The sequence below is a fragment of the Nilaparvata lugens genome, chromosome 2 (assembly GCF_014356525.2).
Source record: "Nilaparvata lugens isolate BPH chromosome 2, ASM1435652v1, whole genome shotgun sequence".
NCBI classification, from domain to species: Eukaryota; Metazoa; Arthropoda; class Insecta; order Hemiptera; family Delphacidae; genus Nilaparvata; species Nilaparvata lugens.
Window position 1 is genome coordinate 78,250,018 of NC_052505.1, and position 15,020 is coordinate 78,265,037.

Here is a 15,020-nt window from a genome sequence, read left to right on the forward strand (position 1 = left end):
CTTTTTTTCGGTTATCGGGTTTAACAACAAATGCTTGGGCACGCCAAGGTGTGTGGCTTTCTTCTATGATGCCATCTTCCAGTAATTGTTGAATTTCATTGGAAATGAAATCTTCATCATCTTTTGATAATTTGCGAGATTTGGTTGACAATTGGGTTTTAGATGTTGAAAAAGGGAGCAAGGAGGAATTTTTGCTTGAGTTATTCCGCAAATAGTAAGAGGTGGCTTATTACCTCCAAATGGTATTTCTATACTGGAGAAATTGTTCATAAATTCGTGCCCAAGAATAATATTTTCACAGAGGTCTTGCATAAGCATTAAGGTTGTGTTTGTATAACTTCCTCCCTGAACTGTTAAATTCACGTTAACTTTGCCTCGGATTTGTGGTGTGAAGCGTTTTGAGCCTAAAGTTACTTTTCCTATCTCTGGTATAACTTCTAAATTCAGTTTTTTTGCATAGGTATCGTCAATAAAGTTGCCAGTTGCTCCAGTATCGATCAGTGCTTGACTTTCAGTTCCGTTTATGGTAATAGGAATAATAACCTTTGAAAGACATTTTTCGGCTTGCACCGAAGGTGTTAGTAATATCGAATTACTAAACTCTCTTTTTTTTCTCTAATACGGAAGATTTTGAGTTACATACCCGAGCAAAGTGTCCCTTCTTACCACACTTCTTGCAGAATTCGTTTTTAGCTGGGCAAAATAGTCGAGAATGTTTTTTGTTGCCACAAAAAAAGCATGCTTGTCCACTAATACTAACAGCTGATAATGAGGAGTCTGAAGTGTTTTTTTTTTTTGATTAGGAATTAGATTTAATGCATTTTCTGTATCTTTGCAAGCATTAAGCTCAAATGGAGTATTAGATTTATTGTAGCATTGTGATTGATCTTTTGCAGACTCAAAAGCTCTTGCACGATTAAGAATTTCATGTAAAGACATATCTGGGCTTTCTAAAATTCGTTGGCGGATTTCGGATGAATATAAACCTGCAATCAATGCTTCTTTTATGTGCTCTTCTCGATTCTCTGTAGCAGAGATCGCTGTAAAATTACATTCTAGGCTGAGTTCTTTCAGTTTTAGGAAAAAATTATCGATGGACTCACCTTGTTTTTGTTTTCTTATAGAGAGAAGGTACCTTGTAAAGATTTCGCTTTTCTTCTTGATAAATATGCCTTCAAGGATGGAGATACTTTCCTCGAATGTAGTACAATCTATTATCAATTTGTAATTTTCAGCTAACAGCAAGGTAACTAAGATATCCAATTTCGTATCTTCAGTGTAATAGTTTCCTTTCAAGTAGGCATCCAGCATTCTTTTCCAGTGTCTCCATTCCATTGGTGCACTAGGAGAATCTGGATCCACACTTAGACATTTTGGTTTGAGAATTTTCCCAATTGATTCCGAGTTGAAAGATGTATCAACGGGTTCATTTCGAGATAATTCGGTAGGCTTATCCTGATTCCGTGATGGAGATTCAACATTATTTCGATCCCGGGTTTTTCTCTTTGGCATTTTGATTACCGGTACTTATTTTAGTGAATAAAATTGTAATAAATAGAGACCATTGAAGAGCTAGAATAATGGCTTTTATTGACTAAAATAAACTGAGATAAAATAACAAACTTTCTGATGATTTAGAATAATTCAAACAACTGATTCATGACATATGATTATCATATCACCATTCAAGGAAAAAACATTACCAGACATGTTCAAACTTTCAAAATCAATACGAGTATACTGCATTTCTTGGAGGCTGTAGTTCATTTCTAATGAAATGTATTCTTCTAAATTATAACTTTAAAACTATCCCCAAGCGGATATAGTAGTTTTTATCCTCCCCTAGTGGTTTTTATACCAGGAGTTGACTTTCCATTCAAGGAAAAACCATTACCAGACATGTTCAAACTTTCAAAATCAATACGAGTATACTGCATTTCTTGAAAGCTGTAGTTCATCTCTAATTAATGTATTCTTCTAAATTATAACTTTAAGATTAAAAGTTCATACTAAATTTAAATAATATAAGAAGGTACTATATCAAACATAAAAAATGTTCATGATTCTTGAAAAGTTCTGGTCCATTGCCATGACAAAACAATTAATATCTTGAAAGATGTTTATTTAAATAAACTTTATCAACGATGAAAATATAACTTTGAATTTAAAAAGCAAGTCATATTTCGAGTCAAAATCGAATTAAAAATGATTATTGACACTTACATTGATTTGAATAAAATTCATATTCGTGTTTAGCATGGAAATAGTACAATAATTATTAATTTAGTTGGTAATTTCAGACGACAAGGAGTTGGAAGCTGTTCTGGTAATGAATAAGAACAGCATTGAACGAACGAAGAAGAGCATTGACACGTACTGGAGTGCAAGAAACAGATGCCCTGAGTTCTACACTGACAGAGACCCCTGTTTACCCGAAATTCGTCAAAGCGAAGAAGCTGTGTAAGTTAGTGACTTCCAATTTCATTGTGCTTTCCAACTAAACCTATGCAAACCAAGATTTGGACTACACTATAAAACAACATTCTGAACCCAGTAGAATAATAAGCAAATGAACAGATAATATTTTCAAGAATAAATAAATAATTAATTATTTTTGTCAAAGAACAATTACAAAATTACATTATACAATGTCAGAGAATTTAAAAGAAACATTACAAAGCAAATGAATAATTATTTGGAAATTGTTTATTTAATCAAATATAGACTACAGAATGTAAAGAGCAAAAATTTATTGTAATTTATTTTTTAAAAATTGAATTCAATCAATTCATATTTTTTTCTGAATTAAGGAGATCCCTGATTCGTAGTCGTAGACAAGGATTTCTAATCAGGGAATTCCCCGATTTTTGAAAGAAACTTTCAAGTACTTCATTCTGTACTGAAATCCAACTGTTTTTACATGATTAATGCAGGTATGTCTGAAAGTTCCCATGCCTCACCCAGAAATTTGAAAGAAATGCCTCTATTTTAATTCACATCTAATAGGCTACTAACATTGGAATCTGGAATTTCCTTTAGTCGGAGGAAAAAAATCAATTGGAACTCAATCTTTCATATTATCACTGGAGCCCCCAACAATAGAAATAGGCTACATCAAGAAGATTATACAAAAAGGCTCACACCCAGCCACGCTGGACTAATAGAAAGAGATATTTGGGTAGCCTATAGGAACACATATTAGAAATTAGGAAACAATATTGTATTTGATTGTTTATTTATTTTTTTGAATAAAGAATATTTGAAATCTTCAACCCCAATATTCGTTGAATCGGAGTTACAAACATGACCTAAATAATGTTCTTACTTCTTATTCCACGATATACTGTAGTGATATTCACGTTCCACGTTTTCAAGTCTGTGGATTTTATAGGAGGGCACACTTGTCACGTTTCCTTTTCCACCGCCTTCTAGATAGCAATACGTCACAAAACCAAACAATATCAGTCATCAAATAACAAATAATTAACTTCAACATAAAATTACTCAAGAAAGAAAAGCCCGTTGAACCCAAGTTTCGTCGATAGTAACCCATATAACCCATTTCATAATAATTTTGAATCTCCACTTTGATTGACATTCTCGAATGAACCTTTGTTTCACTACACTGCACTTTCGTTGGTCTGTACGTTGCTTTATCGTCGGGGTTACAGTACCTTGTTTTTGGCGGTGAGCTTTTACCGGTTGAATTTGGCTTGACGGCGACGTCCTCTTACGTCCCTAGACCTGTCGTCTGAACGGGTGTCTTGAAGCGGTTTTACATAAAGTTGCGGAACCAAAGGGGTGGTAGTACAAGAAGTTGGTTTGGGGACACACATGAACCGCTGTAAATAAATGTATTACAGCATTAATTTCTAACTCTCCTACAATTCATCAAAAGCTAAAACAGGAGTTATCTAATGATTACAATTAATTAAATTCTCTCATTCTTGAATCCTCATTTTATATAGATTTTTATCTTTAAACTACTGATTCTTTTTATCAGAATTAATGGATCTTTCTTCACAAATAATTCAAATTGAAATGATGTTAACTTATATGATATTTTGGTTTGGTTTGCGAAATCAAATATAATTTTTCATATAGTAGCTCGGCTAGTATTGTTGGAAACTTGTGCGCCAGCCAACATTTATTTTATTTATTATTTATGAACTATAGGACGCAATCCAAGTGTAAATAACGGGCATTCGCCCAAAACTGCTCAGAACCTTAATTAAAAATGAACATTCCAGAGTTTATGATTTGATTTACCTACAAATACAAGTCCAAAAACTAGTATCAACTGAAATTATGAATTATCACCTAATAAAACAAGACACTTTATAACACAATAAAAGAAAAAAATATTGAAAATTTCACTTTAAGGAAAGATAATGTTTGCCTTATAAGATTCATTTTGTGCTTAGTTTTTTACCTTTAATTAAATAAAATTAGTAGACACATAGAAAATAATTTAAATTGTATTAAAATTTGAACATTCATTAATATTAATTTCCTGGAAAAGAAAAACTTTCTTCTTCATCTATTAAGATTTCTATCATAAAAAATTTACTAAATCATTCGAAAGCCTTAATGACATAAGAAAACAGAGTCTGAAAAATATAAAATTATAAAATGTCATAAACTCAATATGAACATAATCTTAAAATTTTTATTCCAATTTAAAGGCTATCTTCCTGACTTTCAGCAATACTCTACGATAATATATTTCCAGAAACAATAACTCAAATGTAACGTAACTGAAATCTTTCTATACTTCTTTAGAAAAAAAATTTATAATTATCTTCCATCACTAATAAAATCAAAAGGATTATTCTCATCATATTATTAACTTGAAAAATAACAGGCTTAATTAATTCAATACTCTCATGGAAGTTTCAATCAATAAAACTCCCTAAATTATATTTTAACCTTATTTTACGTACCTTAGCGGTTATTTGAAGAAACAATAATTCGTACATGATGAAGAAACACAATTAAACCTTTCAGGACATGGCACTACTAGTAAATTTAAACATTAATAAAAAAATAAACTAGCTCCTACATTAACTACTGAAATAAACTTATAAACCTGCCCAAAAAGGGGGAAACATAGTGACTACATCTTTACTCTCGTAGTGCTCCTAGCAAAGTGTCCTCCGGAACGTAATCTGGTCTGTCGGCTGGGGAATCGCCCAACTACTGTATTTAGAAACAGGTCTCCTATTGGGCGAAGAGAATCAATTTGACCAATCGTCGAGTGGCTTCTACAGCCTTTGGACGAAATAGTAACTGCAAAATCGGTAGTTTGTTATAATTTCAATGCTTGCTGTTTTCCAACTTATCGCATTTTATGTCGCGACAAGAAGGCTAAGTTTTAGAGATAATTCCATAATCTACATTCCTCGACGACTCGGAGCCACAATTTTTAAATATCTATCATGGGAAACTCGAAGTCATGGCCGTTCATAATAGAGAGAGAAAATAATTTATTTCGCTAACTCACTTACAATAATGGCTCTAGTCTATTGCGTATTAAATTTACTATTATAACTAGGGAAAAGGCCTGAATTAAAGAGAGTGCCCGGCACAGTAGACAAAGATTTCGAATCAGGGAAATCCCCGATTTTCGAAAGAAACTTTCAAGTACTTCATTCTGTACTGAAATCCAACTGTTTTTACATGATTAATGCAGGTATGTCTGAAAGTTCCCATGCCTCACCCAGAAATTTGAAAGAAATGCCTTTATTTCAATTCACATCTAATAGGCTACTAACATTGGAATATGGAATTTCCTTTATTCGGACGAAAATAATCAAATGGAACTCAATCTTTCATATTATCACTGGAGCCCCCAACAATAGAAATAGGCTACTTCATGAAGACTATACAAAAAGTCTCACACCCAGCCACGCTGGACTAATAGAAAGAGATATTTCAAACGTTTTGTGTAGTTGAGAAGTTGATATTGTGGTAATTATTCATATTGAATGAAAAAAAATAAGAATTGTCAAAAAACCACTGATTATTGATAATAAGAAAGACCGGTTTCGGTTATTACACCATTGTCAATCTCTGATCAATAAATCAGTGGTTTTTTGACAATTTCTTAGTCTTTTTCATTCAAGATATTTGAAATCTTCAACTCCAGTATTCGTTGAATCGGAGTTACAAACATGACTTAAATAATGTTCTTACTTCTTATTCCACGATATACTTTGGTGATATTCACGTTCCACGTTTTCAAGTCTGTGGATTTTATAGGAGGGTACACTTCTCACGTTTTATTTTCCACCGCCTTCTAGATAGCTGTGAAAAACTAACCGTAGATAGCTATGATTCAAGTTATCCCAATATATTTCTTTCCTGAGTGTGAAGCTCGAATGAGCTGTAGGCTTGTTCTTGGGTAATGAGACGGATGAAGAAGAATATCTCTGACATGGGTTACAAGACAAAGAAAAATAAAATGAATTGTTGTATTTGTGTCAGGAAATACTTTCCTGAAGAGATACATCTGACATGAGTTAAGCCTACATGACAGAGAAAAAATAAAATGGATAAATTGTTTTCAGGAAATACTTTCCGCTGCCAGAGCTGACGCCCGAGGGCTACCGAGTGGACGTGTTCTACGTGAGCGACCTGGACTCGAAGCACTTCGACGTGAAGTCGACGATGAAGCGGGTGCTGGCCATCGCCGACATCCGCCGCAAGGAGGAGACCTACTGCTCGGGCGACTACATCATCTACGACTGCCAGCACTTCACCATCTCCCATCTGTCCAAGTTCACGCCAACCCTGGCCAGCAAGGCGCTCTTCTGCACACAGGTCAGTGAGTCAATCCACCAACACTATTCCAATAACCAACCCGATGAAAAGATATGAGAAATCTATATGTGTCTGTCTCTGAGAATAAAGTGTGAAGAAGAGAAGACAAAAGAGAATTAAGTCTGAGAAGACAGAGAATGTCAAAAGCTGTAAAAATGTGGAGATTAAAGATGGATTCGCACACAAGAAATACAGTAAACAGTGAAAACATAATTCCCATGATTTCAACAAAACCAACACTATTCCTAATGAAAACACAAGTTGAAATTGCCAACCACTTGCATTATGGAAAAGTGCCACAGCATCACACACAACACAACTGTAAGGTCAACACTATTCCAATAATTGCCGATAGTTGTTTTACAGAAATCTTTCACTCGCATCATCTCCTTCAAAGCAAAGTTGGAACACACAGCTCCTCTCTTTAGAAAATTAGCTATACTTCCATTGAAAAATTTATATTTCTACAAAGTGCTCAGGAACTTCTTTGATAGAAGCATTAATGGCAATGAGTATTTTAATTTGAAAAACAATAATTTGAGAAATAAATACGAAGCTTGTGTACCTAAACCAAATAAAAGTCACTTCATGAAATTTTTTTTCTTATTTGGCTCCAAAGTTCTACAATCTGCTGCCCTTGGAGATAAGGCAGTGCAAGATACGATCAAGGTTTTTGAAAGATGTCAAGAGATTTGTAATGGAATGTGAGAATATAGATACTTTTTTACTTTCCTTGCCCTATTACCATGGGTAAGGAAAGTATGAAAAGATGGCAGACTTCGTGTATCTCCAGCGTTATAGTCCTGTCACCAGCTGACTTCAATTTTATATCACCATCTCAAACAGGTTTAGTACCTCGAGATGCAAATACTCAATTGGCATTGCATTTTATTTTGTAATAGTATTTTCTCATGTTGTAAAATTTGTATTGCTTTTATTATGTATTTCTAAGATGTTGTAATTTTATATTTCTGCCAATAAAACATTTTCATTTTCATTTTCACAATCAACTCATTAAAATTATATGAGAGATCTATATGAGTCTGAGAATAAAGTGACTTAAAGACAGAAAATGAGGAAAGATGGAAATATGTGAAAATTTGGAGATTTATGTTGGATTCACAAACAACAGTGACAGTGGAAACATAATTCCCATGAGTTCTAATGGTATTATTCATACTCACTCGGCCAAGCTAAGTGTAAATAGTCCAATTAGAACTCGTGGAAATTATGTTTCCACAGTCACTGTTGTGTTCTGGTCCCATTATTAACACATTGAATTGAAATTAATTTTATTTTCTGAATAGAGATTTATTTGATTTGATTGTGTTTGAATACAGCTTTAAAGTTACCGACAACACTGCTTTTCATCACGTCGCGTTTCAACGATTTTCCATATACCTAGGTTTTTCAACTAGCCTAGACAGACTACATGGAAATAGATGGAAAGTGAATGGAAAGCACTGACCGCCAGTGTAGCTTTCGGTCTTAACCTTTCCCATACATAGAGTCATTCAGATGTTGAGAGGTGGCGGAGGAGGAGGAGGAGGTGGAGGAGGAGGAGGAGGAGGAGGAGGTGGAGGAGGAGGAGGAGGAAGAAGAGGAGGAGGACTTGGAGAAAGAGCAGTGTCACAATTTTAAGAGAACTAGGAATTCAACGCTATCTGGTTTTAAAAAGAGCGAGTTAGATTTTTTCTCGTTGTAGGTTTCAGCCAACAGATCGCGGATGTGATGTCTAAACAATACAGTATAGTACTGTACTCGTATGTGGTCACTGTATTAATTATAACCAGTTTGAAACTTCAATTCAATTATGATAAAAAGTTGTACCACGAACCACGATCGTATTTTGATGTCGTTTATTGAAGAATCAAACTGTGAAAGTTTTCTAATACAGGGAAACAAGTAGAAAATCTACCAATGTATTCATTTTGCTGAAGGTGATGCTCACATAAGCTCCAGGCTTGTGCATGAATAATGGGAAGGATGGTGTTGAGAAATGAACATACCTAAAGCGATTTCCAAACTCCTAAATGAAACTTAGTGGAATTGGCTCAACCGTTGTAACATCACTAATTGATATCACACCGTTCAACGGGGGTATAGCAGCGCGCAACCACTTTCCGAACACTATTTCAATTTTAAAAGAATGTTGTAAAATTCACTAATTTCATAACATTTTTCTTGCAATAATATTGATTTGAATAAAAATGATATGTACTAAAAAATTTGTTGACTCAGTGGACTCACCGATCAACGGGGGTACTGTAGCGAGACCATGGAGCTAATAATTTCTCCAACAATATTCCTATCTAAGAAGAATATTGTAAATACTCATTTACTTCATAAGATTTTTTGTTGAAATGATACTGATTCAAATAAAAATTAGTTGTAGTAGACAAATAATGTGATTTAGTGCAAAACACTAGAACGTTTTATAAAATGCAAGTGATAATTGTATTTTTACTATAATACACAAATAATTGTATATTATTAAGCTATTTTTTGGATAAAATTTACCAACTCCGATCAAATAATTGCGAGCCAACAACTGTAATAAATTATAGACAATTTAACATAGTTATTAGAATAACATGACTTTATGATCATTTATTACATGACTGCGTATTTATTACAGGAAGCAGTATCTACACGTATGAAGGGCATCTTTTTGATCAACTCCAACAAATACGTTGAATCAGTTGTGAATATTTTCAAACCTCTCATGAAGGAGAAGATAGCCAACAGAGTAAGTATACAACTTGAAATGTATCTTAATTAGAACTAGATTCAAACTATAAAAGTGAACACTTAGTAAACTATTGAAAATATTCAATATTTTGAAATCATCATACATTACACCTAGGAGATTCAAATTATTTAAATTTAGTATCTATTCATTTTCTGAAGGACAACGGAAACATGAAGAAGAGCAACTTTTAGTAATCGATTCCTTTTCCCTCCAAATTAATATTAACAAGCTACATATTCATTTATTCATTTATTAATTTATATATACATTGAAACATACACTATCATTCTCAACTATGAATGATTGGGAAAGGAACAACAGGCTTAAAGCCCAAAACTGTTCCTTTCCCAAATTTAGATAGAAATTGTCCAAAAATAGGTTATGTTTACATTTCACGATTTTTGTCCAATTTTGAGTCGAAAATATTTATAAACTAGGAATTTAGAATTTAGGAAAGTTGAAAACCAAATTTAATAAGAATACTTCACTAAATCATCACTAATAACTGAAAAATACTGTATTACTAATTGAAAATTTTAGAACGTGAAAAGAAACTGAAACTTACTCCTAAAACAACAGCTGTCTATTATAGGTCATGTTAGACTCTGTTGAGAGGTCTATGTTATTATCCCAGATAAGATATATTTTATCCATTTGTACAAAATCACTTTTCATTAAATGATCTCTTAATATCATGAATATGAATGAACTACCTAGATTGGAAATCTTAGTTCAGAATACTCTGAGGTGCTGAAATTTCAATTTTCAACCTTAAAGCGTCAGCTAATTTGAAAAATATTAGCATAATTTTTAGGAAGACAAAAAATAATATTTTGCAGCAAAAGCTATGTCCTTTATTATCACTTGGGTCACATGTCAAGCCACGTGCCTAGGAAAATATGAACAACTTGAGACAGCTTAACAAAAATGTTATAATCACATATTGTTTGCTTTACAGCATATATGGTCGTTACTACTGCGATTAAGTGGAAGTAACCGACACAACTTGTTCAGCGACACAATAAATCATCATTTTCTGCCTATAGAGTACTTGTACTATCTTGATGATGCCTATAGAGTACTATCTTGATGATCTAGGTTGTAGATTTTAATAATAGTTTATGCCTAGTTATTTCATAATTATTGACTTCAGACACATCTCTTGAATTGAATCGAGAGAGCTTGACTGCAACCAAACTAATTTTATTATTTCATAAAATTAACTCTTTGCACAGAGATGTTGTGGAATTTCTCCATATTAAGGTGAAATAAAAAGATGTCAATTCCACATAATTTATTTGAGTCCAAACTAGTTTCGATGCACTTAGCATCATCATCTGTTTTTTTCTCTTAAATATTTATATTAATTAAAACTTTTACAATATTTCCATTAATAAATAAATCATTAGTTTAATGAATTAAATTAACGTTTTGGTAGAGAGTTCGTGGGGAGGATATTTTTAATATTCTTTCCGAAGAATGGACATTGATATGTCCAAAGCTCCGCCAATTTATGTAGATGCATAACAATATAATTATCTATAGTTATTATATTACAAATTACTTTTTCATATCATATACAGTTCAATAATTATTTTCTTAGTCTATATTATGTAAATTCATCTATAATTTTGCTGTATTGTAAGCTATTGTAATTGTATATAAGTGTATAAGCCAGTATATATTGTAATCTACATAAATAAAGTACTCAATCAATCAATCAGTGGTAGACTCTATAGAGTATAGCATGATGATGCCAAGTGCAACGAAACTAGTTTGGACTCAGATAAAAACTTTGTGGAATTGACAACATCTTTTTATTTCACCTTTATTAATTCAATCGTTATAAAGGTTAAAGTACACATTTTCATTCATATGTAAGAGGTATGATAATGTATAGGATATTGAGGAGGGAAAAGCTTGTTGAGTACATCACAAAGGATTGAAGATCAGTCTGAAAACTGTTGCTCTGAAGATGAACATCATATCAGTATCATAATCATAATCAGTAGGATTTGAAGATCAGTCAAAAATGACTCTTTGAATTCAATAAACATAGGAATATAAGGAATTTTAAGCTTCAATTGATGAGATTTTCAATTCAAAGTATATTTACTTGCTTTGATAGAAGTTTCATTCCAATGGAGGTTGGGTTAAATTCATAAAAGGCCTTCCTGGCTTTCAAAATTGATTTCTCTACTTTCAAATGAAGATATCATTGTAAGAGTGAACCTTCCATGAATTTCAGAAATGTTTTCAAATAATTTACTATGATTAATCATTTTCGTCAATTATTACTAGTAATTAGTAAATTTTGAGATAATATCTAGAAGTATTGCTCTGGGATATCATGAACATGCAATGGAATCTTATATTCCTTATGCTTATTTGGGACTTGAGACTCTTCTATTTGTGAACTGTGGTAGAAACAAGCTAGAAGATAATATTTATTTAAAACAATTTTGTTCTTTACAGATTCACATTTTCTCGGGAGACCACACAGAGCTTTACAAGTTCATCCCACAGGACATTCTACCCAACGAGTACGGTGGCAAGGCTGGTTCCAGGGACGAGTTGTCAAGTAAGAAAAACTTGAAAGTTTCATAAAATTTCGAAAACTACTTCAAGACATTTCAAAGTTTGTCTTGAGAGCAAAGCCGTTTAGAGAAGAGAATAGATTTATATTTCCCTTGTTACTTCGAGCTAGCTTTAGCTAGCTAGTAATCACGGTTGTGCTTAATTAATACGGCGGAAATGGAATAATAATTGTCAAGTAGCATCTGACAATTACAACTTCGGTAATAATGGTAGTAACAAAATGCTGTCCTTTGTGATAAATCGAGCATATCTATGGGAATGATATCATTTAGAAAATTATCAAGGCATCACAATAATTAATGAAAAGAATAACTGCATGATTGTTTCATACATTACCAAGAAAGATATTGAGACAGTGTTACCAACATTACCAACAGATTAAAGGAAGTAGTTGACTCACCTGGAATAGAAAAAAAGAAAGACTATTATGAAAATGTTCAGTTTTTTGCAGTAATATAGAGGGACTAATTTTTAAGAGAGAACAGAATTTTCTAAATGGACATATTATATCATGAAAATAATGGGTTATTTAAAAACAATAGTAAAGATGAAGCGACTTGTTATTTGTTTCAATGATTAAGAAATTTTCTGAAAAGAAACAGAAAGTCACTGATGCATAGCATATGCATATATGCAAAAACACTGATTTATTCAAACAATGTTAGATAAGAATTTTGTTTGTTACACTAGTTGGGCTTATCTCGAGTTTACTAGAGATTGATAATGGTAGTAACAACCGAAACTATTACTGTATCTCAAACTGTTTTAATAAATCAGTGGTTTTGAAAATATCAAGTCGTTTTCATTTAATATGGATATTTTCCACAACAGTACAAAAATTCAAATATATGAATATTAATTTTAGTGAACAAAGGTATGACATTAGTATAATACCTGACATTACACCAAAAGTATAAGATTAGAATTATGCAGGATATTACGCCAGTTCATTCGATAAAATATGAGTGAATTCATAAAATAAAATTATTGAATAACTAGCAACAAATACTTATTTTCCAATACTTCTTATTAACACTTCTATAATAAATTATGGTATGCTGTTAGTTAGGAAATAAATATTTAATTTTCCAATTAATCAACCATTAACTTAGTAAGTATCAAATTGACAAAGAAATTTCTAAAAACGTGAAAAGACAGACTCAAAAAGGAGCACAGATATTTTGTAATGTTACAACAATTCAATTGTGGGGTTATTTTATAATTAACAAGTAATTAAGATGAATCAATAGACATATTCACACATATTGTTCACTCCATAGATGATCATTCATCTTAATATTGAGAAGAGAAGTTCCAAATATTACTGTGAGTAAATTCTGAGTTTGGTAATGCTCTAATGTTCATCAATTACTAAATGTTCCTCAATTTCTTATCAATCTGAGTTACAATAATTATTGTAAAGATTCTCAAAATTATTTGAGTTTCTTCTCTTGTAAATTAATACATTTTTGAGGGGTGCGGTGGTGCGGTTATGAACACAGTGTCTTACGCATCCGCCAATGTATCATTTTTTTCCTAATAAATTGGAATTAAAATTTAAATTACAGAGGCTTGGCTGAAGAGAATTGAGAGCGAGCGAGAATGGTTGATCAAGGAGGGATCAATGGCGGCCGACGAGAGCAAGCGTCCCGCCGACAGCCTCGTCAAGGACTCGGCCATGTTCGGCGTCGTCGGAAACTTCAAAAAGCTGAGCTTCGACTAGAACCATCTCCAACTTCCAACAAAAATGATCCTTAAACGGTTTCCATAGAATAGAAGTTAGGTAATTTATTGTAAAGATATAGTTCTATTTAATTTGCAAACCAGTGATAAGTTTTCTATACATTTCTGAATAAAATTCAAAAGGGGAGCGAGATTAATTATTATTGTGGATTAAATAAAAGCTAAAAAATAAAGATAAAAGTTATGCCTGAAATGGGTTGTATGATCAGATGTAATAGAATAAATTGTGTACAGTTGAACGTGTTGAATTATTCATTTTAATTTTCTAAAAATGGTAGTTTACTCCTTTAGTTACTCACTTGAAATGAAAAGTAATATAACATTTGAAAAGTTTATTTGATAAGTAATACAGAATTCATTCAGTTAATCTCGGTTTGAACGGAGATAGTTCAGCTCTTTGTTTAAGCCCGGAATGACATCCATTTATATAAAAGCGAAATGGCACTCACTCACTGACTGACTGACTCACTCACTCACTCACTCGCAGAACTAAAAATCTACCGGACCAAAAACGTTCAAATTTGGTAGGTATGTTCAGTTGGCCCTTTAGAGGCGCACTAAGAACTGATTTGGAAAAATTTCCAAAGATACGCCCAAAATCTGCATTTTTCCAGCGTTTTTTAGCGCTTTCTCAGCTTTATCGAGAACAAATGAACAGAAAATGTTCAAATTTAGTACAGAAGCTCAGCTAGGGTGTAATAATGTTGTGTTAGAAGGAATTTGCAATAACGTCAAAGATACGCCCAAAATTAGCGTTTTTCCAGCGTTTTTTTTTTTTTTTTTGCTTTTTCTCAGATTTATCGAGAACAAATGAACAGAAATTGTTCAAATTTAGTACAGAAGCTAAGCTAGGGTGTAATAATGTTGTGTTAGAAGGAATTTGAAATAACGCCAAAGATACGCCCAAAAATAAGCGTTTTTTTGCGTTTTCTCAGTTCTTTAATCAAGTAATAAGACAGAAAATGCCCAAATTTTAGACAGAGGTTTAGGTAGGGTCTAAAAATGTTGTGATGAGGTGACTAATATTTCATCAAAGATACGCCCAAAATCAGCGTTTTTCTCAGCTTTACTGCGTTTTCTCAGTACTTTGACTTTCTGATGGAAT

The 15,020-nt window shown here is 32.6% G+C and overlaps 2 protein-coding genes across 2 annotated transcripts in view; one reads left to right on the plus strand and one right to left on the minus strand.

Moving 5' to 3' along the window:
• The window catches only part of LOC120349990 (alpha-tocopherol transfer protein-like), a 28,816-nt gene extending 14,658 nt beyond the window's left edge, over window positions 1-14,158 (plus strand). Inside the window, exons 3-7 of the mRNA XM_039421809.1 lie at window positions 2,301-2,460; window positions 6,570-6,822; window positions 9,461-9,571; window positions 12,050-12,155; window positions 13,741-14,158. Of these exons, the coding sequence (XP_039277743.1) occupies window positions 2,301-2,460; window positions 6,570-6,822; window positions 9,461-9,571; window positions 12,050-12,155; window positions 13,741-13,895 (785 nt within the window). The 3' untranslated portion in view covers window positions 13,896-14,158. The remainder of the gene's footprint in view (window positions 1-2,300; window positions 2,461-6,569; window positions 6,823-9,460; window positions 9,572-12,049; window positions 12,156-13,740) is intronic.
• The window catches only part of LOC111045964 (COBW domain-containing protein 1), a 186,375-nt gene that overhangs the window by 120,838 nt on the left and 50,517 nt on the right, over window positions 1-15,020 (minus strand). The window lies entirely within an intron of this gene.